Genomic DNA, 23920 nt, shown 5'->3' with positions numbered 1-23920 from the left:
AACTTGATGTAATGCTCTCACGTGTCTTGCACAACATTCTTAAGAAATTTAACACCTTTTGTTTTGACTCACTTCTCCTGTGGTGGCGTTATGATCTCAACTGGCCAAAAAGACACAGGACCAACAAAGGCGCAGGTGAGAAACCTACATTGTTTTTCTCTCTCTTATTTTTTTTCTTGTCGTGCGTTAACAATGTGTTACTGGTGTTGGTGATGACTTCCTCTGATTTCTCTCTCATGTTGTGCTTGCTGTAGGTGAGGGTGACAGAAAGCCCTCAGGTGCTGCCCCTGTTGATGCCTGTTGATCCCGGAACAACATTTTCATGTCCCCACAGCTGACACATCCTGGGCCTCTGTCTTTGCACCAGTTACACCTAGTAGATGAAACACTTCATGTGTTATATTTGTTATAAGCCCATGGGCAGATAAAAAAAACAACCTCAGAATCAGGCTGTGCAGACTTAATACTTGTTTCAGTGCAAACAAGAGCAAGTGTTAAAACTCCAGCCAGAAGCTGATTCACAGTAAGCGTTGGTCTTTGAGGTATTACTTTACTTCACTGCTGGTGGCTTTAAAGGAGTTAGAACTAATTTTTTAGTTCTAACTCTAACTAATATCAGTGATACTGCTGTATCACTGACATTACAGAGTAAACCTACTGCATGATTCTGTGCTGTCATAAAGACAGCGCTGTCGCAGAGGGCTGAACCCCGATGCAGAGTCAAAAGGAGAGGCAGACAGGAGTCCAAAATAATAGTCTTTTATGGCTTTCAAAAACTCAAATTCACACACTTACTGTAGCAAAATGAACCAGAAAACTGTGGTGACCAATCATGGCATGACGAGACAAGGCAAAAGCAAGCAGCACACTGACACAAGACAAAGGGAGACATGGACTATTTATATATGAGAAAGGGGTGCACAGGTGAGACCAATCAGGGCCGGATAGACAACCACAGCGGAGGGAAAATCACACAAAGGGACGAAGTGCCTGAAACGAAAGGGAAAGGGTGAGTACAAAATTAAACAGAAAGAGAACGACAAGACAAGACATGAATGATTTTACTTGACATGAAAAGTGCTCAACAGAATTAACACACTTTACGTGACATGACAGGGAAGACAAGACAAACATGAAACATGACGTGGACTAAAACCCACACGGCGTGATATTTAGTACTTGGCCTGCCTTTATCCCGTATCTGTTACGTGTTCTGCAAAAGTTAAGCTGTATAGTATTACTTTACATCTCTTTCAGTGCAAAAGAAATCTACGTAAAATCTCCATAAAAATGTATTATTTTCAAGACATCCTCAAGAGTCAGCATAATGCAGGTATTATAGCAGCATGTCTCACACTGTATTATAACAGTATGATCTCAAAATAGATAGATAGATACTTTAGATAGATACTTTATTAATCCCCAAAGGAAATTCACAAATTCCAGAATTCTCCACAGACTTAAGATAAAAAGACATGCAAGATGTACTAATAAACATAATAGAACATATATATATATATATACATATAAATAGAGCATAATCATGGCCTCAGTTACATTCAGGTTGTTAAACAGTGTACACTCTGTAAAAAGGCGTATAGGCCGCCCAGAATTGCTACATAAATATAGATACAGCATTGAAAAATATGACCCCTTAATTAATTAATTCTTCATACACCTTTCGGGAGCGAGTGTTGTAGCTCTGAGGTTTGTCAACCAGTCTGTCAGCTGACTGGCTGGTCGGTCTGTGCGAACACAGCAGACATGACAGGGTGGTGTGACTGTTTTGGGCTGGGGTTTCATGCACTTTCAGTACGAAAACATTTGAAGCCAATCAGATGGAGACTGCGGGACAATCATGAAACTGGGCTTCAGGGTCTCAGTTTAGGGGTCTTTGACATGAAAAGTTTGAGTACCACTGCCCTTGAGGATGAATTGTAACAACCCAAACAAGCACTATCATCATGTCAAAATATTATTTTGTCCAAACCTTTGGTTTTTGAATAAATAATTGCAAAACATTGATATGAAAGTCAGGCTCCAGCTAGTGTTAATTAGTTAATGTTAACATGCTTACATGTCAAACTAAGCTGGTGAACATGATAAACATTATACCTGCTGTAGGTGCTGCTGTAACAGGGAAATCCCTCACCAGGGACTCCTACATCAGCCACCATATACTATATACATACTGCCGGGCCTGTCGACCCCCATCTCTGGTACGGCCACAAGACTGATGATTCCTCTGCCTCTCTCTGTTTCTCTGTCATTGTACTGGCTTCTTTTTTATTTTGGTATATTTCACTGATCATAACCTGCATTTCTGTCACTCTTCTGCAGCCCAGTGGACAGACAGAAACATCATGAGCCAGAAGCTCAATAGGATACTGATGGAAATGGGGAAAAAAGACACAGCAAAATGAGATCTTTCTTACTATGCTGAGAGCACGACACACACAGCGCCCTTGCGATTCACATCTTAGGTTACTTTGGAAATGATAAGCTTAAGTGTGATTTGCAACAATGTATGTTGTAAGCTTGCTGCTTAACAATAAGTGGTCAACATGAAGTTTAGAGATGAAATACGTCTAAAAAGCTTATTGGTTTGATAAAAACATATCTGTCATATCCCTTTGGTCCCATCAGTTGGGCGATAAGGCACCAAAGTAACAACACTGTGTGTGTGCGTTTCTATGAATAGATATTAAAATGTGTGAAGGAAAAAAAAATGATAACTAAACTCGTTCAGTTTTTTTAAATTTATTAATTCATATATTAGTAATTAATTTATAAAGATACTTTTTCTTATCCTTGAGTTCAGTATAAAATTTAGGGTACATAAAATGCATAGAAATCCACAAGTCCCCAAGTAAACCGCTGAATGCTGCCGGTAGTCGGAGGAGTTATTTCTGTGTGTGATGTGTAAAGGGAGCAGAATGGGGGCGGTTTTAACTCAAACCACTGAAACTTTTGTCACGGTGTTGCCTCTCCTATCAGGTCAGATCTATATATAAAGAGAGTCTGTAGAAATGATCTGATCTGCTCCTTGCTGCACAGATAAATGAGACTGAGGGAACTGTTTGAAGTTGCATAAGATGATTCACAATAAGCTGCATCAATAAAGCCCAGCTGAGGTGTTCATTCGGCGCTGATGCACAGACACCGACTGTTCAAACACATCTGGTACTCGTGTGAAGCTGGTGGTGTAGTCAGTTTTGCACACCTGTCGCATATTGAGATTAGCTGTAAAGAGGTATGAAAAAAAATCAATGAGTTATCTTTCTCCAGATTTGTCAAATGAAGAATACTGCAAAATCGGAAAAGAAAGAAAATACAGACTGTTAGCAGGATTTCTGCAGATAAATAATGAAACGTCTAGCAGGTCAGAAGTTATCTATTAGTATACCTTTAAATTTTTTTTGCCTGTCACATTGTATTTCTCTGTTGTGTGGCTAAAAATATTAATTCTGCACTGCTTAAAACTTAGGAAAACAAATGTGAACTACATTTGCTAACCTACACAGATTCCTATTCTAATTTTTGCTTCATATGTTTTAGTTCTGCAGACTGTCTTGTCTATGTTTAGTTTATAGGGCAGGCTACCTGGTATGGTTTATACCTGCTAGCCTCAGTTTAGCCAACAACACAGTCGGGACAGTTTACACATGTAGCATACTTATTTCTAGCCATCAGTTGGTCAAAACTGCCCAATACTTTAGTTCATTGGCATTTCCACCAGCCTGAACTGTGCTTGTGTTCTGCGTTTATTAGCTAATTCTAGCATGCTGACATGTAAATTTAGCATTATAAACATTACACCCAGCTGCTTCATGAGGACGGACAGTCTTGTGTTAAGTGTTGGGACTGTGTCTGAATCATTTTGTAGCAGGTTAATACAGAGCCCTTTGCAGCGCAGGTTGTTGAGCTTAGTCAACTCTGGCCCCTGCTTACAGGAATTGAACTTATTTTGGTGTCTGACTTCCCCATTAGATGAGTCAGTCAACAGTGTTAAATAGAAAGATCAGCTGCTGTGTCACTTTTTCAGCATTTTTTTTTTTTTAAATTAGCACTATGTTAACTGATACCTCTATAAGCTTGCAGACTTGAAGACTTGCATACCTCTAAAGACTTGCAAGTTTTGTTAGTTTGTTTTTATAGAGCTACCAGTTGTGCAGCACTTGTATGCCCACCCTTGTTGCTGTTCTCACCTCCTCCCCACTGAGCACTCGCCCCCACCGCCTGCCTTTGCGGTCTGTTGATGGTGAGTGTTTTCTTGTTGCCTTCCGATCACAGACTTCACTATGGTCTGTTCAGCAACTTCCCGCCGCAGGCACGGCGAATGTTGACCTTTTGGTGAGAGGTGTATGCTCTTCCTCCTCCTGCACCTCCTCCACATGCCTCAACCATCCCCTGCCCTTGTCTTTCTTCGAACCGGCGCTAAATGATGCTGACACTTAAGTAACTATGGGAACTTGTGTGTGTGTGTGTGTGTGATCACCCTCTGTCCTACTGCAGTCCTGAACTCACTCAACACGCAAACCTGCCGAGTTCAAACATATTGTGTAGCAACAGTTGATGTTTTTGTGTCTGTGAATGCTTTGTGGTTTGTAGGTCTTTGTGTCAAAATGGATGCGTGTTGCACAATGGCCTGTCAATGAACTTTAAGACTGAGGTGAACATTGATCTAAGTTTTATCTACTGCACCATACTTACTGCGCTCACATTTTGACATTTGACTGTACAGGTTTGAATGTAAGTGGGTGAAAATCTATTCTTACAAATGTTTTTCTTCAGTCTACATCTGAGACACAACTCTCATATAGAGGGGTATCATGGGCTTTTTTAAATAAGCAAGACCCTGTCCAAGATTATTGATATCAAATTTGGAACCTTCCCTTGACTTGCTTAAGGAGATAACCAATCAAATGTCCTGATGAGGTGATGCTGAATGTAGGTAACAGCAATTATATTCTGCATGTCTTTGTGTATTAGTGACAATATGATAATCCTCTTAATTTCTTAAACCTAATTTCATACAGCCCCTTTTGTATCAGTCTCCTCTCATGATGAGACAGCAGATAGAAATGAAGTCTGGGTGGTTACAGAAATTAAACTGTTCACTGACCGTTGAGTAAAGAGCAGACTGCTGCTTTAGCTATCAACCTCCTTTCCTCTTTCCTGCTATAGAAGCGCTAGAGCAGTAGACATACGGTTTGTGTCTGCTGTGGCTGTAATGTCAGTGGTTTTGACGCTGTACAACTTTTGTGCGTGTTTGCACCTTAAATAACCACATGGTTCTAAATCGGGTTGCTTTTGCTTCTTTAATCCTCTGAATCTTCATTTTCAGCTGAGTTTCACTGACATAAACCACTTCATAGGGAAATGTGCGAGTTCCTCTTTATACCCACTTTATACCCACTTTACGTTGTGATTGAAACCAGATGTGCCAGGTGTGCTTGTATTTCGTGCGATGATCTCAAAAGCTGTTATGAGGTCCAGGTAGCTGGTACTGGTGAGAGGAGGAGGTGCTCCACTCTACAAGAGTTATACCACCCCCCCCTCCACCCAGCTCCAACGCCGCCCATCCTCTTTCTCACTATCACACAGAGCTTCGCGAGGCTTCCTGTACGCCCCAGAGACAGGTTGTGGTTACAAGTGGAAAATGTCACTGGGCACTTTAAAGAAGAAAGAGAGAGATAGAGAGAGAGAGGTGAGAATGAGGAGACAGAGGGATGAGTGACAGAGAGAGAGAGAGAGAGAGAGAGAGAGAGAGAGAAAGAGGGAGGGAGATTGCATAAGAGAGTGGGAGATGTTCAAGTAGAAAGAAAGAAAGGGGGACAGAAACAGAAAAAGAGCAAAAGGAAATCTACTGAACTTGTCAGTCCAGCTCAGAGGACGACAATGTGTTTCCCTTCAGGGACCCTCGGCTACTTTTACTGACCCCCGCTCATCAGGTACTGTATCACGTTTTACTGTTGATGTTCAAAAATCACTTTTGAAAGTTTCAGTCTATAGTAATATTCTAGTATGTTAAAATGTGGACATCAAATCATTTAATACTGTATCTTTTTGCACCGGCTCTTTTGACTGGCTGTGTTTTGCATTTAGATGATACTGTGTAGGTTCCTTGATCTGCCGTTATGATTCGGAACAAGTGGTTTTGTTTCCCTTGTACACTGTATTATAATATGCATAACACTTATGATGACACATTTGCTCTTTTCATCACAGTCCTACTCAGTTCAGGTTTTGTTGGAAAAACCAGCAGCGACATGCTGATGACAAAATGTGCGACTTCATGGGAAATATTCAAGTTATGCAATCATAAGCTGAATTCTGATTTTCACACGCGCACACCACACCACACACACACACACACGGTATATCGATTCTTTTGTGACAGAAATGCACTTCAAAACATGAAACCATTTGCATTCAACAAAATTAAGGCGACACTTAGTAACTGTCAGCTCTTACTGAATCACACAATTTTTTACACAGCACAGGTGCCAGTGTTTTCAGTCAAGTTTCACTCGTAACTGCTCGTTGCCGCCTTTCAGGATGAGTATTTTGCCTCGCATGGATCACGAATGTTTTCTCACTCTCAGAGTTATACAGCCTAGTAATGGTGCAGTTTCAACGTCCAGGTTTCAGAAATGAGTTTCTCTCCATTGAAAGAGAAATCATTTTCATACTGAGGAAGAAACTTTTTTGGGTAACTGCTCTCAGTCACAATGTGATCATAACCACCACTTTGTCTGAGTTTGTGTGTGTTTGTGATTCAGTGTCATTTTAATGTACAGCATGTACTGATCTTCTGTGGTTGCAGACGTACTGTCATGGCCTTGGAGATCCTGTGGTCCTTAAACATCCTGGTGGTTGTGTTTTCGGTGGATGCAGCCCACTCCCAGCAAGGCTCACGAGGTTTAATTATGTTCAGTCTCTACATGTCTGTCCTTTAGATGCAAAGGACAGAAAATAATAATAATTTTTAATTTGAGTTTTTATTATTCTTCCATTGAGCATTTTTATTCTGCCTCTCTAGTGAATTTGTTATTTTTAGTTTTACTGATGAAACTTTAATTTACACTCAAAGATCAGCCGAGAGCATGAGTTGACAATCTCTCTCTTTTTGTCTGTTGTTATGTCTACTGTCACTCAAGGACTCTCCTGCGTAAATGATGTTATCAACAACGTCACCTGTACCTGGAACGGCTCTCCAGCGGCTCCTGGTGTGAACTGTTCGATCTCTGGTGTGAAGAAAACCAGGATCAAGATGAACAAGAAGAGAGTTGACAGCCAAATGATGTATGGTTGTAGAGATATTATACTCATTACTACTTGTCAAAATTTAAAGTTTTTTTCTTTTGAGTGTTGGAAATGAAAAAAACAGGACATCTGCAGCAATTAATGGTGTTTTTTTTTGTTTGTTTTTTGTTTGTTTTGTTTTTTTTTGCTAAGTCGAACCTGCAGTCTGGACCACCTAAGCTCACCTCCGGGCTGCAGTTTTGTCTTTGAAAATGAAGTAAGTGCAAAAGAACAAGTAATCTCATGAATTTCTCTATTTTATCCTGTTGAATCATGGTTTGACTTTTTAATGTTTTGATCAGCCATCTCAGAAAAATAATGAATCCATAATCCAAGTTGCTTTACCCATGCATTTCTTGTCTCACCGGGTAATTCACTGTAATATGGGTCCCACCAGGAATTGAACTGTTTGAAAGACATGCCCTACATCAGAATGGAGTGTGATGGGAAGTTGGTGGACAACCTCACAAACTATAAGCCATGTGATCACAGTGAGTGGCTTTTACTTCCTCAGTAAACAATAACTAAGTAACTGTTTCAGGTCCTTCTGTTACACCGACATAACCTTTTTAACCATCCTGTCCCGTGCGTGTGTTCGCATACAGTCAAAATGCATCCTCCTGGCGTTCCTAATGTCAGCACCACTGCCAATGACACCTGGATATCGTGGACTGCAGGCAGTCCTCGCTCGAGCTTTATCAAGTTCTTTAAGTTCCAACTTCAGGTCAAACAGAAAAAACAGACATGGAAGGTGAGTGACTTTACATGTGCGTGAATAAATAAACACTTTATAAAAATACAACTCATATTTACTACAGTCTTTTTCATAACATTACACATGAGCATATTAGTAAATCATAGGCACAAGAAAAACCTACAGTAGCGGTGGCTGCTCTGTGATGCTGTGCTAATGCACTGTAGTGCTTTGAGCTAAATGCTAACATAAACAAGGTAACATGCTGATGTTTTGCAGATAAAATGTCCACCATTATCACCATCTTAGTTTAAAATGTTTCACATCTGCTAATTAGAACTAAATACAAAGAACAGCTGGGGCTGATGGGGATGTCATTCATTTTGCTGGAGAAATTGAAATCTTGACATGGTGAAGGCTTCAGATGAAAAGGCAAACCTGCAATTGCTTTTCAATTATTATTTTTTTCACATATGGGGGCAGCTGAAAACAACTTGTGAACACAAAGCTGATATACCGCTTTAACCCATAAAAACCCAGACCCATTTTTATAGATGGGGAAATTTTGTGGGATGTAAAACGGATCACATGGACCACATGTAACACCTTTCTGAAGTTGTTTTGGAAAAAGTGTCAACTTGTGTCCAAGATCTTGTTACATATATGTTACATTGGATATTTATAGCAGATTTTTTCCTCATTTAAAAGTTTGTGACTCCTGTGTCACCATGGGTTCTTATGGGTTAAATCTGATATAGCAAATTGTAAATAAGCTACTGCAAACAGTTCACAAGCGAAGTTATTATCAAGTCCACCCATGCTGGCAAATTTAAGTCGGCTATTCACTCTTTTAGCTCAGTTTTTGGTCTCATCCAACTGCTTATGGACATACCTGACCCTTGTAGCTGCTAAATGCTGCTCTGTGTCCACTGACTGCGCAGTTTATCAATGAGCTCAAATTACAAAGCACATAAAGCTGAGCGGGAGATGTGCATTCATGTGATAATTTTCTCGAGGTTTGTTCACCTTGAGCGACCCCTTCCACATCATTTTCATACAGTTATTTTATACATAAAGGGTATTACAATTCATGAACATGTGTACCAAAATTAAGGGCGATCCCTCCAGCGATTATTGAGACATGTCACTCAAAACCAGAAATTTGAATCTTGGTCACCAAGGTCGTCGTTTGCCATCTGGGACGTTGACATATCAATTTCATGTCAATTTATTCAATAGTTGTTGAGATATTTCAGTCTGAATCAAAGTCATGGGCTGACTGACATTGCCATCCCTATAGCCACGTTACCAGACAAAACACTGCTGCATGTGTTTTTGTTGACATGTTTGTCACTAAATTTGTTTCCTCATCTCTGTGGCTCACTGGAGTTTTATTACTCATTTTAAAATATCCATATCATTCAGTATTGCTTTGAGATTCTGGTTGTAAAGATACACCCTAATTTTGATATTTGCCCAAATTTTCATCTGTTTTCAGGAGGCCCACAATCTGTTCATGCAAGAAGTAAAGGAAAAAATACTTTCTTCAAAACTAAAGGGATACTGCCAGGCCAGGGTGAGAGTCATCCCCACTCAATTTCCAAATAGCCACTGGAGCAACTGGAGTCCAACAGCATCCTGGGTAGTAGCAACAGACGAGGTCGCACCATCACAAAATCAAGGTAACAATCTTTTGTCTTTTTGTGTATCCTTTGTTGACAGTTGGTGACAACTAAAACAAATTTTAATGCCAGTCTAAACAGGATTACTGTTCTCATTTCAAAGAGAAAATACAAACCAGTTTCCCAAACAACTTCAACATAGTGTGTATTCTTTTCCACATGTACTCAATCAAAGACAGTGGACAGTACTAAAATACTAATACTAATTAAGCAGCTTTTAAAATAACTGAGGACAGGGGACAGAGATACAGGAAGGCAGGCAGAAACAGAGAGACTGGAAATGTAAAGGAAAACAAGACCCAAGAGGAGAAAACCTACAAAATAGAACAAGAATAGTTTTGTAAAACTGTTGTAAAGTAAACAGAGTTTGTTTTGCAGCTGACCACGTGCTGTGTTGATGTTTTATACAGCGTCTTTTCGGGGGTCTCCAAACCATCTCAGACCAGCGGGAAACGTAACAGTCGTCCAGTCTCGTTCAGGATCTTTAATAAACTCAGCCAAAAAAAGAGCTACGTGAGAGGTTGCTTCCTTGCAGGCTCAGATAAAATAACTATGATTCAGTTGACAGAGAAATCAGGTGTGAACGAGTTGTGATGGTTTGGCGCTGTGACCAAATGACTAAATATAATAGTGTAGTGTTTTACTATACGTAAACATTGTTTATATATTTTTATGTGTATGTAATAGTTAAATGTTATTCTGTTATTGTTAGGTTGTTTATTTTTGTCCAACTTTGCAGCCTTTGGTTTTTCCCTATGTCTGTTTCTGTGCAACAAAAAGCCTGAGTCAAATTCTTTATGTGTGTACACATGCTTACACAAGCTCATTCCGATCACTTTGCTTTACTCTGCATTTTACTCAATTTAAAGTTGTCTCTCTGTTTCAGAGTGGCTTCTGGGTCAGACCTCACTTTTAATGGTGGGAGTGATATTCAGCTTCGGTCTCATCCTCACTTTAATGTTGGTCCTTAACAGAAGCTGCCTGAGCAAGGGGTGAGTATAGTGTGTGTGGGGGTGGGTGGGTGTGTGTTCATGCATGTGTGTTTGCATGCAGTATGTCTAATTTAATGGTTCCCTTTTTGCTGTTTCAGATTCCACAAACAGATGCCAGTACCAAACCCTTCAAAATACTTCCACACTCTCCACTCTGTCCACGGAGGAAATCTAAAAGTAAAAATAAATATTCTCACTAAACATTAAGCCACTTAAGCACTATATCCTACCACCCAGAGCATTTTGAGCCATTATTCATACACAGATAACAAATACGCTCATAGTATGGTGATCTGTTCACTTCTACACTTCACTTCTTCTCTACTGTCACAGTCAGTACTCAGTTACTGCTCACTGAATACTGCTAGTGAGAACTCAGATAAGCTAAAGCTTTGATGTTATGTTTCATTTGTCACCGAATGTGGATATTAGGGCTGTCACAGTATTAGATTTACACTGCACGATTATCATGGCCAAATGGATTCAGTGACAGCAAAACAAATATTATCTTGATATCAATAGAAAATCTGAAAAAAACCCTTATCAGTCAAATAGATCTTTAATGTTGTTTATTGTGTGTTTTGTCTCTTTTGTGGTAAGTGCAAAAGTGTACTAAAAAAGAACACTTTTATTTTCATCGTGTACAGTATGATCACTTGGCGGCATCATGCATACTGCAAACGTCTTCAAGCCAGTGGTGGAAAAAGTATTGCAGTACCACAGTGTAGAAATATACAGATTCAGTTAAAAGTCTTGCATTCAAAATCATTCAAGTTTTATCTGTTTCAATTCTGCAAAGTAATTGGCAATTATGACTGTCAAATACATTTAAAAGACATATCCATCAATCCATCCATCCATTTTCTATACCGCTTATACCGCCCCTCCCATCGCTTATACCGGGGAGCTGGAGCCTATCCCAGCTGACTACGGGCGAGAGGTTGGGTACACCCTGGACTGGTCACCCAACACACACAGACAGACAATGTTAACCTGATGTGCATGTCTTTATAATTGTGGGAAGAAGCCGTAGTACCCGAAGAAAACCCACGCAGGCACAGGGAGAACATGCAAACTCCACATAGAAGGGCCCAGACCGGGATTCGAACCTGGAGCCCTCTTGCTATGAGGTGACAGTGCTAACCACTGCACCACTGTGCCGCCCTTAATAGAGATATAAGAAATATAAAGAAGTATCATTCAAGTCAAGTAAAGTACAAGTACAGTGCCTAGAAGAAGTAAGGTTGAGTACTGAAGGAGCCTCACTGCTGGGGGACCCTCAGGTTGACATGACCTCCTTGTCTATTTTCAGCTTGCAGTTCTGTTTCAGGTTAATGAGAAGAAAGGAAAACATCACCACCCCACTCACCACCACTCAAGTTGCAGACACCATGTGTCCCACAATACAAAAATCTAATTTCAGAGCACAAAAGAACAGGCCTCTTGCTGTGGTTTGTCTCTTGCGTGTATTTCAAACGATACTGATACAACATTCAAAAAAATGAAACTAAGAAGCACACGTGCTGCTCTCCAGGTGTATTTTCCACTCTGAATCCTTTCTGCTTCTCTCATTAGACGTGGCTCAATCCTCTGTCAGCTGCTGAGTCATTCTTCACGGCCGAGCCACGCGACCACATCTCACGGGTTGAGTTGTGTGAAGGCTCTGACGGGCACCCATCCACCTCCTTCAGCTCCACCGGCAACCTGCTTCACTTCAACAGCTGCCCCTCGGCTGGCTCAGACACCAGCGGGGTCGACAATTCCTCCTTCTCCTCTTCGTCCTTCTTCTCTAACATGGGCTACTTCTTATCCAGCTCCTCCACCAGCTCGGCTCGGACTGACCCTTATCCTGCCTACTTCACCTATCAGGAAGATTTCCACAATCTGCACAAGGGCCACAACCTTCATCTCTCCCTCTGCCCCTCCATCACCCCAACTCCAAACTATGAGAGCTTGAAGAGGGAGCCTCAGAGTCCAGACTCTGGCTTTGGCATTGGAAAGGAAGATGAAGAGGACAAGGAAGATAGATTGGTTGTGGACGAAGAGACGGAAGAGGTTTTGGATGATCACCAGACCTCTCCTCTTCTCACCCTCCCTCTCCATCTTCCTTCCCAGATGTGTCCCCCTTCCTCCCCTCTCCCCTCTGCTAATGCTCCCAGTCTAACTCAGGTATCCTCTGACAGTCAACAGGTGGACACACCTGTGGCAGCTGCTGGTGGTAGCTATGCGGGCTGGCCCGTGGTAGGTGCTATGTGCCGGTCTTCCTCCATGCCTGTGGAGCCCTGTAAAACAGGGTATCTGACCCTCAAAGAGCTGCAGACAACATTTAGCAATAAATCTATCTGAAAACCTATGATGTGTCTGGAATATAAACAACCTGAATGATTCTTTAGTTAAATTTGACTGTGGATGTGAGCATCTTCAACAGAATATACGTAATGTTCTTGTTCAGCTTTGATTAAGAAAAAAGATTTTTTACATTTCAACAAAGATTTTTATGCTTTGAATTTGCGTTAATTAATTTTTGGTCAGTTAGGGGAAGACAAACAGGCTGAAGGCACGTAACCGACATACAGTATTATCACCCAAGTTTTTATGATGAACGTGTTAACAAACACATTCTTTCTGGCCAGCTGATGAATGTAAATCCAGTACTGACTCTCTTTTTGCCCTGTCCTGGTCTCTACCAGCTTCAGAGGGAGGGCATTTGCTTGAAACAAGGTTCATAAGACTGGTGAGAGTGAACCAAAACAGTAAAGATCGGGTGTTAATGCTGTGCTATCTAAACGAGCAACCCCTTTCACATAGCACAAAGTCATCTGATCAGTTGTAGAAGTACATATTTGGGACTGCTGAGTCACTCTTCAGCCGATACACATGCAGAATTGTATACGATACGTCATTGTTGAATGTGTACAATTCTGTTAAATTCTTGACTTTAAGTAACCTTTTTTTTCATGTTTCTGTGTGCCTTATTTGTATTATTGTGCAAATACATATGAGTCAACATAATGAAGCAAAGCATTAAAGGAGACATTACTTTAAACTAAATGTTTCTGTCAGTTTGTCAAGTCGCACAAATACATTCGTGATGGGAGCGCTTTAAAACGACTGTCATGCCATAAAAACAAAACCATTCTTAAATAAAGAGTGTGAGCTTTAGGAATCACACTGTAGGCTAATATATGATGTGTGCTGTGTTTGTCTCATTTAATGCTTAAGGTTATGAAACGAACCAACTCTACAACAACATTTAAGCATTACATTTATTTATTTTGGATTATGCTGACCCACCAAAATAAGGCTGCTGGTTTGTCACCAGTGTTGTTGCCAGTCTGTCTCATCTGTTTATGTCTCTATCTAAATGATTTCATGCTGTTCTTTAATCATCATTAATCATCATTCCGAAATAGATCATCCATCCTACAATTTATCTGCACCCGTTAAACTTAACTACCATAAAAAATTGCGTGTACAAGCCTAACTGATTTAGTGTAGTATTTATCCAATTGCTATTTCTGGAGTCACATAAGTCAATGAGGTTGGTGAAAAGTGTTTTTGCTCTTGTCTTTACATATGCAGAATATTTCCATTGCACTCAGTGACATCTGCGCAGAGACCAAACACAATAAAACCTCTGGTAGAAATGGGTCACCCTTTGACTTCCTGTATCGTTGTGGAGGGAAGGCTGAGGGGTGGGCATGCGAGCCGACATGAGAAAAAGCACGAGAGCCTGTTGTGTGTGTGGTGTGTGTGTGCGTGTGCGCGCGCACATGTAGTTTTTGAGTGTTTACAAGTCCTGTCAGGTGGTCCTGGTGGTGTGCGTGTGACTGGGTGTGTGTGTATTAGAGTGTGGTTTGACATTTAACACTGACACAACCAGCGACATCCGTTCACCTCACAGAGAATTTACAATATTTAGCCATGTCAGTGAGAAACCACACACGATGGTGCTTTCCATCAGTGCTTCTCCATCTCTACTTTCCATTTCACAAGAGCTCACCTCATACCTGAATTATGACATGCCACTTCGCTGAACTACACGGACAAGAGAGCGTACTTTACTTTCTTGGTGTGTTCATAAGTGACATGTATTTTGGTGGCCCCTTATTGAAAAATTATGCCATCTAAGTGTAAAATTAAGTACAGTAAAAGCAAAAAGAAGAAGAACAATAATAAATACAGCAAAAGAAAATGCTCTCTGAACAAATCTGAATTATATATCCACAGTACTGTATAATATAATAGTAACAAAGTTTAATTGTTTTTTTCTTAAGAATGATGCTATGTTACTGCTTTATAAAAAGAAATAAAACCAGGCGGGGCAGATAAAGTGAGGATAAGGACATGAGCACAGAGGAATTAAAGACAGTTAAAGGATTGGATCAAATAAATAGGAATAAAACAGTATGAATAAAATCTCCAATGGGATATTTGATCAAGGGTTACTGTTATTTCTACCATTGCATTATTCACACAGATGTAATGGATATCCATATTTTGAAATATTTAATAATGACATGAAAGTTTTTTCTTAAGGGCTCCAGTAGATCATAACAGTTCACCACCATCTTTTAGCCCAAAGTAATTTAAATTAATTCATTGTGTTGGGTTTGGATGGCTTTATAGTCTCAGCCTGTTTAGATTTCCTCTGCTCACTCAGTCAATCACAGAGGAAGCTTTGACCCAGCTGGCCAATGGAACCGGAGAGGGTGAAACAGGGAGTGCATAACAGAGAGAGGGAGAATGGGGGAAAAACAACTTGTAAAAGGAAAAGTCACAGGGTTTGTCTTGGATCAAATCCACAGTGAAATAAGAGGATGTGGGGTCAGGATGGATGAATGCATGTTTCAGTAGAAACAAAAAGCCAGACTGTTGCTGTCAGGAGGAGGAGACGCAGCACAATCACCACAGGGGCCACATGGGTGAGGGCCAACATACGAAAGGGATTGAACCAAAGCAGTGAGGATAACCAGGCACCGATCCATGAACTTGTTCTGAAGTAAGAAGAGAACACTCAGTGTTTTTTGATTTTTTTAGCAGTTTATATCTAAAGATGTCTGTATGACTATTTCTATGATTGTAAACCATTTGTATTTTACTTGCAAACAAACACCAGAGGCTTTATAATTCTAATCTTCTCTGAAAAACCGCAAGCTCTTGTAGCATTTCTGTCATGGAGTTTTCTGTTTTGCTTGAAGGATTTTTTTTTTGTCATTTTAGAAATTTTCTTTTCTTGCACAAAGATGAGATGACAAGAGCAATGTCAGGCTCATGTTTGTACACCAAATAAGAAGCTACCAGAGACTGTTAGCTTAGCTTAGCACAAAGACTGAAAACAAACTGAAACAGCTAGTCCAACTCTGTCCAGATTTAACATGGAACTGGACATGTTTAAACAGGCTCCCTTCATTGGTCCATAAGTGTTAAAATTTTGAGTGTTGCGTTGTTGAGTTTGATTGGTTCTCTTGTTTGAAGGATATATATTTATGTTTTATTGAGCTCTATTGTTTAATTAGTTAATCAATCATAAATAATATTTTGATGAAGTAATTAAAATAGTTACATTACAAAACACATTTTAACAGGGGAACTAGTAATTTGAAATGTAGTACATTTCAGATGTAACTTTCATACCACTGGTTATATCTCGTGTACCTTTGATGAAAGTCAGGCTATCTGCTACGCATGTTTAGGCTCTTTATGCTAAGCTAAGCTAACCCACCGTTGGTGGTAGCCTCATTCTTAATGTGCAAACATGAGAGAGGGCTCAGTCTTTTCATCTAACCCGGAGTCGTAAAGTGAAGAGACGCATTTTCCAAATTGTCTAACTATTTCTCTCAATGAGCATAACAGCATTAAATTCCTGCTTGCAAAATGGCTTTCTGTCATCATAAAAATAATAAAGGAATGCTTTAACATGTCAATTTACGGATGAGTCATACCTAATCTCCTGCAAGAGAAAAGATAACTATTTGTGCTGGAGCTACAAAGCAACTCTGAGAGATTGTGATATCACAAAAACATGGGAGGTTGCAAGGCAGGATGCCCTGTGAATAATAAACAATCATCTTACGATAAGACGTCAGTTCAGGCTAGTGAATTTTGCAACACGGAATCAAATGATAAATGCCGATAAAAAGGTCTTGCTAGGATGGATTTATAACCATACAGATTTGTTGGTAAGCATAGCTGTTTGAAATTATGAATAGGTGCAGTATGTTCGCTGAGCAGCTGTCCAATCCTGAGCTAAACCACAAGAATGCTTTGAGGTCTGACATTTCAACTCACCTCTGGTTTTAAACTTTGAATGTGATGCCCCATGATTATGTCAGCCACTAACAATATACTTTTTGTACAAAAAGATGTAGTGGCGTTGTGAGAGACAAAACAAAGTCTGGCACCAATGGTTTGCAGTCAGCATTGTGTAGCATGGGAGAATGCAGATGTGTGAATTTTGTCTATTGATTTAAGAGAAATAGCTCACCTGGAAGGTCAAAGGTCAGGGGACTTTTTTGTACTCCAAAGTCAGCGAGGGGAGGGATTACATGTGTGCAATGGTGCAGCGTTTGTGAGATGCTGCTGTGGGAGACAAATTTAGAGATAAGCAAGACTTCTGATTTAAGACTGCAAATACCATCTGAAAGAACAGGATTACTGGGTCAGAGGCTGAGAGCAGGACAGCAGAATTATGAGCTCCAATGGTAAATGTGTTTCTGATTCCAAACAAAAACAGAGAGTACATTTTTATAGGAAGAGAGCATCAACTGCATCAGGCGGTTTCAGACAGGTCTCGTAATAATTTACCTTGGCTTGAAAACCAGAGGAATGTTCTCCTGATGTAACTGCATGGCAGGCTATGAAACCCCAGAGACCCCCAGTAATGATCAACAGCTGTGCTCATGTTACACGTGTGCACAAATTCTGCCTTGTTCTCCTCGTTTTCGCCGACAGGACTGCGATCTGTATGAAAACAAATGCAACAGCGGTCTTCCTCCTACCTCTGCATCCTCTGCAGTTTGTTTCGGAAAGGAGAGTATCAGTTCTTTTTTTTAAAAAAAATGTTGGAAGTGGTTAGTATGTGTGCAGCAGGCTGTCACTGATCAGCCACAGCATTAAAGCCACTGACAGGTGAAGTGAATAACGTTAATCATCTGTTTACGCTGCAATGTTCTGCAGGGAAATCTTGGGCTCTGGCAATCATGTGGATTTTCTTTGACATGCACCACATTGGAGAACAAATGTTTGATTTATCACTGCCTTAAAATGGTGTTGGCAATCACCTTTATCACCTAATATTATTTCACTTATTTTTTATTTTACAGTGAAATACTCAAGAATTTTATTGCTTCACATCTTAAAACCATTACATCTCCTTGATCTAAGAAGAGAATATCATGGCTGTAAATATAAAAGTGGTTAGGTACTAGCTAGGGCCAGCAGCCGTTAGCTTAGCTTAGCATAACACAAGTACAGGAAACAGCTAGTCTTGCTCTGTCCAAAGCATCAAAATCCACTGATAAACATGTCTAATGCTCGCTATTAAACACATTGTATTGTACTGTTTGTTTGCTGTTTTGTTTTGTTTTGTTTTGATCAGTACAAAGCCAAAGTGTGAAAAGGATGAGCTGCTGTTTCTGGTCTTTATGCTAAGCTAAAAAGAGCAAAAGTGTGCTATCAAATCTTCTTGTTTCTCAGTCTGAAAACAAATAAGTGTACCTACTTTCTAAAATGTTGAACTATTTCTTTAAAGGGTCTGTCATGATCCCTGTCCGTTAAGTGTTTTATTTTTTCCTCATGTTTCATGTCTTGTCTTCCTGTTTTATTTTGCGATCACTCACCTCTGTCTCTGTTCCAGGTTCCTGTCTGTCCCGCCTCCTCCTCGTCTGTGTGCACCTGATCCCTGATTGTGTTTCCTGCACCTGTCTCTTATCACTCCCCATTAGTCTTGTGTATATATACCCTCTTGTGGCTTGTCTTGTTGTTCATAGCTTCACGTTCCAGCATTATTCACAGCCATAGTCTTTGCCTCTTAGTGTTTGATCCCTGCTCGTTTTTGACCTTGTCTTTTGCCTCGCGTCCTGAATACCTCTGCCTGTTTTGACTGCCTTTTTGTGTACCGACATCTGCCCGGAATAAACCTCATTTCCTGCTCAACCGGCTCGAGTCGTGCAGTTGAGTCCTCCTTTCACCTAGCCAGGGCCTTGACAGGGTCACAAGCAAAACAAGATGAAGCCACTAAAATGTGTCTCATTTAGCTGGAAGATGTTTCTGCAGTTAAAACAGTGTATGAGATAAAAACCTGCTTGGTTCATTTGGTTTGGCTTTTGGTCCAGCATGTCACCATTATAGGCTGAGTGACGGCCAGAGTCAGGAGCATCTGTGAAGCTGAATGGTCATCCATGATTTTTTTTTTTTTGGAAAGTGTGGCAGGTTTGGGTGGACGTGAGGGTAATATGATTAATGTGATGAATATTATTTTGGTGGTGATGGAAACGTGTACAACCTCAGAGCCCAAAGCTGAGGGCTTCTCGTCTGTCTTGTTGTCCCCCCCTCTCCTTCACTGCAGTTTCTGTCCCTCTCTTTTCTCTCTCAGTATATCCTTAAGAGTCTGTGTCTCTAAAACCACATTTTCTCTGGCATCTGCCTCTGAAGCACAACATACAGCCTTAATTTAGGTCTGAAAATACGGAGATTATAGCCTGTCTCTCTCTCTCTCTCTCCAGCTGCAGCAGACGGGAGGAATAAAGGAATTCAACACAGAGGAAATGCAGACCCAGGAGGGAATGACCAGGAGTTTAGTGACTTAGTGAATAGACCCTGGGGAGTGGTCCACCAGAGTTATGCTCCACTTTCCTCTGTTATTAATAATGCCATTATCCAGTCAATTATGTCCAGCATCACCACTCAAAAATATCGTACATTAATCAGAGTTAATTGCTGAACAGGAAAGCACTTCAGAACTACATTTGCTTAAGCATAAATTTCCTATCCCCAGATCAGCCTTTCACAGACTGACACAGACACGAACCGCCATCCCGCATGGTCGTTACTGCCAAGTGAAAGGACGGCCACTTGCTGCCCGAGTCCGCGTGGAACTAGGAGGGATCTATAGGCAACACCTCGCTCGCACAGCGACGGAGGCAGGAAGAGGGAGGGCTGCTGACTCAGGGATCCCTCTCCTGCGTCCTCTGTCTCCTCAGCGGACTGAAGCGGCTGCAGACACGTGAACGAGGTGAGACTCACTCGTATAAAAAACATGTATGTTATCAGTCGGCTCGGCGCTGAGAGGGGGCGTTGTGGTGACAATTCTGTAGTACCTACCGATGAACTTCTGCAGCACCAGGCTGCAGGAGAACGCGTTTTAATGCATGCATGGAAATCACACCAGTGTGTTGGTTTGTTTTGTTGCAGCGTGAGGGATATCCCTGCTTGTGTCCACGCTAAATGTTCGGCTTATACTGCAAAAAAATGTGGAATGATAAGTTTATACAACTCACATGTCTATTTACGTACATCATTTACATTTCTAAGTACGCGAGAATCCAGCATTTTTGCTTGGCGTTTCATGTAGGCTACAAAATGAAGTTTCCAGTGCAAGCTGTATTTTCCATGAAAAGCTGTTATATAATATCCCTGCTCGGTGTTTGAGTCATATCAAACATACTGAATGGTCATCTGTGGCTCAACACGAGCAACAGATTTCCACTGGATGGTGGATTAAAACTCATCAAAAAAAAAAAAAAAAAAACACCAGCAAGAGCAGCAATAATATTATGATTGAATATGCAGTGCAGCTGCAGAACCACTGCTGGGAAAAGACATGCATATACACACACATAGTCCACACAGTTGTGCGAGTGTGGTAAACATTCAATACACAGATATCCCATCAGTTTCACTGCCTGCAACCTACCACAGACACTTAAGTGTACTACTAAGCAGTTCTTCAACAGGGAGACCAAATGGCAGTGGAGCAAGAGTGTATGGATGGAGGAGGACTCCCAGTCCTCCTGCACTGGAGCGAGACCCTCAGACTGAGAGAGGCACAAAATCACTACAAATAACAATCATTTTGTGTAGTCCTTTAGTTTCTCCTCTGACTTGTAGTCATTGTCTCTCCTTGTGCTTGTTTAATATCTTTTTATTGTCTTTTGCTTCTCTTTGTAGTTCATTTATGCATTATAGTGGACTGCATTGTAGTGGCTGTACAGTGCATACAGGATGTAGCTAATAAAGCTAATAAACAAAACTAGTCCAGTTTAGCTGTTCATTCCACCCTGAACAGCAGCTGGTCTCGCTGGTTTAGTTTTAGAATTGCATTTCACTGCAGTTCTGTTACAAGACAACGCCAACGACTGAAGTGTTGTTCAGCAAAACTGCAACAGTAAACAAACTCTTATAAATATTCAGAATACATGTGTTTATGGTCTTCTGCTGCACTTCCAGCCTATGTGGATGTGTGATGTATGCAGATGCCAGTATGGATACAGCTGTCCTGAATAAACACAGCAGCACACACTGTTCCATAACAGTATACAGAGACTGGCTGATCACTGAGAGTCTGGCAGACGGCCATCATTTTTACATTGAAAAACACTCAGTTTGGCTCTCCTTCCAAAATCCCCCCACTTCTCTGGATAAAATAAACTGTTGTGAAGAGTCAACCCTCCTGAGCTGTTTGGTGATAAATGTTGGGCTGCCTGTGGGGTATTTTTCAGTTGATTTATGATCTTGTGACCCTTATTTTGGAATTTTCTTTACTTTTGGAATTTTAACAAGAATCACATCAGTGAGTCTTTGAGGCACCATCTCACATCTCTGTCAGCTCTGTAGAGACACTTGGGCAGAATTCTTATATGGCATTTTGTTTAAGCAACCAGTGAAATGTCAGCGTGAAAGGCCAACTTATAGACAATATGCTTGTTTTCCTGTGAGAGGGCTTCACATAATTTGTCCCCCCATAATTCCTGACTCATCTTTCTTCTTTTCTGGAGTCATAGATATATTCTCTGGCTCAGGGTCAAAGCTTCCTCTCTCACTTTTCCACTGACTGGGAACAACATCCAGGACACATAATGATCTTATTTTCTGAGCAGCGGCCAAACAGCAATAGTTTAGCTGGAACATATGTTTAATAAATCGAATGGAGAACTCTGTGCTACTGCTGATTTCCCTCTGTCTTTATAGGAGCTGATAATAATTACCGGTAGATTAAAAATAATGTGATATTGCTGTTTATTGACTGTTTGTTAGCTTCAGTAACTTGGAAGGCAGTCACAGAGCCTTTCTTTAAGCGGGTCATCTTAGATCATCGCAGCACTGATCCAGATCAAATCACAATGGGTCAAGTAAAATAAATCGCCAAGTTACCAAAATCCAGATTTAACAATTCAACGCTTAAGAGTCCAAAACTTTTTAGGCTCCTCGTATCAACTAGTTGTTTCATCTGTTCCTACTGTAGGCACAGCTATGTTGGGTGTCTTCCTCCTTCTGTCCCTGACCTCCCTGGTGGCCCTGGTTCCTCCTCCTCCTCCTCCTTTACCGTGCAGACGCTGCTGTGACCACCTGGATCCTGCAGAGGGCAGCGGAGCCCAACCTCCCAACGGAGGGTTCAGCTATGTGCCGGAGGTCCACACCTATATCAACATGACCATCCTCAAAGGTACTATATCTACAGTACAGAATGGGCCATAATAGGTGACCCCCAGACACTCACACCTTACACCATAACCCTACTCTTTTCAGCTTCAGACCACTTTTTGTATTGGTTGATGCAATATTGGCCATATATGGGCAATCTTTGCCTTCACGTGCTGATTGACAGAGCTTTTAGAAGATTTCATGGCATATTGCAGGTTTTCTTAATAATGCCAAAAATTGCATATTTACTTTTAAATCTCTGGAGTTCACTCTATGGAATAGAAAAAAAAAAATAGGAAGTGGTCCTTTGTTGTCAAACAAAATGGACTCAGCTCTTTTTCTAGGCATGCTTATGAAACCATCGAGATAACCGGACAGCTGAGCCAAAGGCAAATCCAGGTCCAGTACCTTTGACTTTATTGATAGTTTATATAGTTGAAAGAAAGCTCCAACCTTTATACCTAAATATCTGACAGTAACCCCAAAACTGCACAGAACCAGTTGCTTAGTTTCTGTCCTCTTTAAGAATACATATATTTCTTTAATCCCGATGAGATGATTATAATACCATTCTGTGCAGGTGACAAAGGAGAACGTGGCGACAGAGGAACGCCTGGTAAAGCGGGACACGAAGGCCCTCCAGGCTCCAGAGGCCCCATGGGCTCAAAAGGCAGTAAGGGTGAGGCTGGTCTTCCAGGAGACCCCTGTAAAGTCCAGCACTCCGCCTTCTCGGTCGGCCGTCGAAAATCCCTCCACAGCCTTGAGGCCTACCAGACTCTTCTGTTTGACACAGTGTTTGTCAACCTGGAGGGACACTTCGACATGTTCAAGGGGAAGTTCATCTGCCACAACCCGGGAACCTACTTCTTCAATGTCAACATTCACACGTGGAACTTCAAAGAGACGTATCTACACATCATGAAGAACAACACAGAGCAGGCCATTGTGTACGCCCAGCCCAGCGACCGCTCTATCATGCAGAGTCAGAGTGTGATGCTGCAGCTGGAGCCGAGCGAAGAGGTGTGGATCCGCCTGTACAAGAGGGAGAGGGAGAATGCAATTTACAGTGATGATGTAGATGTCTACATCACTTTCAATGGATACCTCATCAATGCATAGAGAGAAAATAAGAGAGGGAAGGCAAAGCTGAGGTCAAGACCAAACATTTTGAACTGATATGTTAGTAGAATGCAATTTACTGTAAAATTCTTCCCCTCTTCCTTTTATATTCAGATCAAAAACTTTACACTGCATGCACACAACTACAACAGAGAAATGATCTGCATGGTTTCTTGTTTTCTTGCTTGAAAACAATTGAAAGTCTAGTCTCTCAATGAAAAAGGGAATAATATTTGGCAAAATGTCAAACAAATGTTTCCATGTCAATCACATGATGTGGATTAAAGATAAAAGTAAGATATTTGGAGAGGTTAAGCCCACAGTGTAGTACTAGTGAAGTAGTTTCTGATTTTAAAAGAAAGGAGGAAGTCTGCTTAAAAGACTTTTAGTTACACAAAGTGAAAGAGGTCTAATATGAATTTTTAAAAAAATCAAAAAACTAAGCAAAGGTTGAATATGGTAAGGACAAGAACACTCTGGTT

At 40.8% G+C, this 23920-nt stretch overlaps 2 protein-coding genes and 1 long non-coding RNA gene across 8 annotated transcripts; 2 read left to right on the top strand and 1 right to left on the bottom strand.

The window, feature by feature from the left end:
• The first annotated feature begins 826 nt into the window (after positions 1-826).
• On the top strand, positions 827-13722 carry il2rb (interleukin 2 receptor, beta). Of its 4 annotated transcripts, none has more exons than XM_046416377.1 (10): positions 827-1009; positions 6830-6924; positions 7164-7308; positions 7462-7525; positions 7706-7799; positions 7914-8059; positions 9501-9684; positions 10571-10676; positions 10775-10853; positions 12252-13722. In XM_046416377.1, exons 1-10 carry the CDS (start codon positions 891-893, stop codon positions 13020-13022), a joined length of 1803 nt encoding a protein of 600 aa, XP_046272333.1. In that variant the 5' UTR covers positions 827-890; the 3' UTR covers positions 13023-13722. The 4 variants fall into 4 exon arrangements, with proteins under 4 accessions (XP_046272333.1, XP_046272332.1, XP_046272336.1 ...); XM_046416376.1 differs by having other exon boundaries at positions 6830-6930; XM_046416380.1 differs by lacking the exon at positions 827-1009 and adding an exon at positions 5638-5954.
• Positions 13723-15543: 1821 nt separating this feature from the next.
• c1qtnf6a (C1q and TNF related 6a) lies at positions 15544-23859 on the top strand. 2 transcript variants are annotated; one of them, XM_046416387.1, is made up of 5 exons: positions 15544-15678; positions 19403-19472; positions 19675-19911; positions 22141-22341; positions 22900-23859. In XM_046416387.1, exons 4-5 carry the CDS (start codon positions 22149-22151, stop codon positions 23436-23438), a joined length of 732 nt encoding a protein of 243 aa, XP_046272343.1. In that variant the 5' UTR covers positions 15544-15678; positions 19403-19472; positions 19675-19911; positions 22141-22148; the 3' UTR covers positions 23439-23859. The 2 variants fall into 2 exon arrangements, with proteins under 2 accessions (XP_046272343.1, XP_046272342.1); XM_046416386.1 differs by having other exon boundaries at positions 19403-19911.
• Positions 15547-18794, bottom strand: LOC124073857. Of its 2 annotated transcripts, XR_006845733.1 has the most exons (4): positions 18518-18794; positions 17484-17639; positions 17164-17258; positions 15547-15673 (listed from the first exon to the last, which is right to left on the bottom strand). It is a non-coding gene; the product is annotated as an uncharacterized LOC124073857 (long non-coding RNA). The 2 variants fall into 2 exon arrangements; XR_006845732.1 differs by lacking the exon at positions 18518-18794 and having other exon boundaries at positions 17484-17818.
• Positions 23860-23920: the final 61 nt, after the last annotated feature.

This window comes from Scatophagus argus, chromosome 16 (genome assembly GCF_020382885.2).
Source record: "Scatophagus argus isolate fScaArg1 chromosome 16, fScaArg1.pri, whole genome shotgun sequence".
NCBI classification, from domain to species: Eukaryota; Metazoa; Chordata; class Actinopteri; family Scatophagidae; genus Scatophagus; species Scatophagus argus.
The sequence above is the reverse complement of the archived record's forward strand: the minus strand, read 5'-3'. Positions and strand labels throughout refer to the sequence as shown.

Bases quoted from the DNA above. Each gene is read 5' to 3' on its own strand.
- c1qtnf6a (XM_046416387.1), top strand. From the start codon at position 22,149: ATGTTGGGTGTCTTCCTCCTTCTGTCCCTGACCTCCCTGGTGGCCCTG. The intron at 22,342-22,899 runs GTACTATATCTA...CATTCTGTGCAG, and splicing joins CAACATGACCATCCTCAAAG to GTGACAAAGGAGAACGTGGC.
- il2rb (XM_046416376.1), top strand. From the start codon at position 891: ATGGACTATTTATATATGAGAAAGGGGTGCACAGGTGAGACCAATCAG. The intron at 1,010-6,829 runs GTGAGTACAAAA...CTGTGGTTGCAG, and splicing joins CCTGAAACGAAAGGGAAAGG to ACGTACTGTCATGGCCTTGG. The intron at 10,854-12,251 runs GTAAAAATAAAT...TTCTCTCATTAG, and splicing joins TCCACGGAGGAAATCTAAAA to ACGTGGCTCAATCCTCTGTC.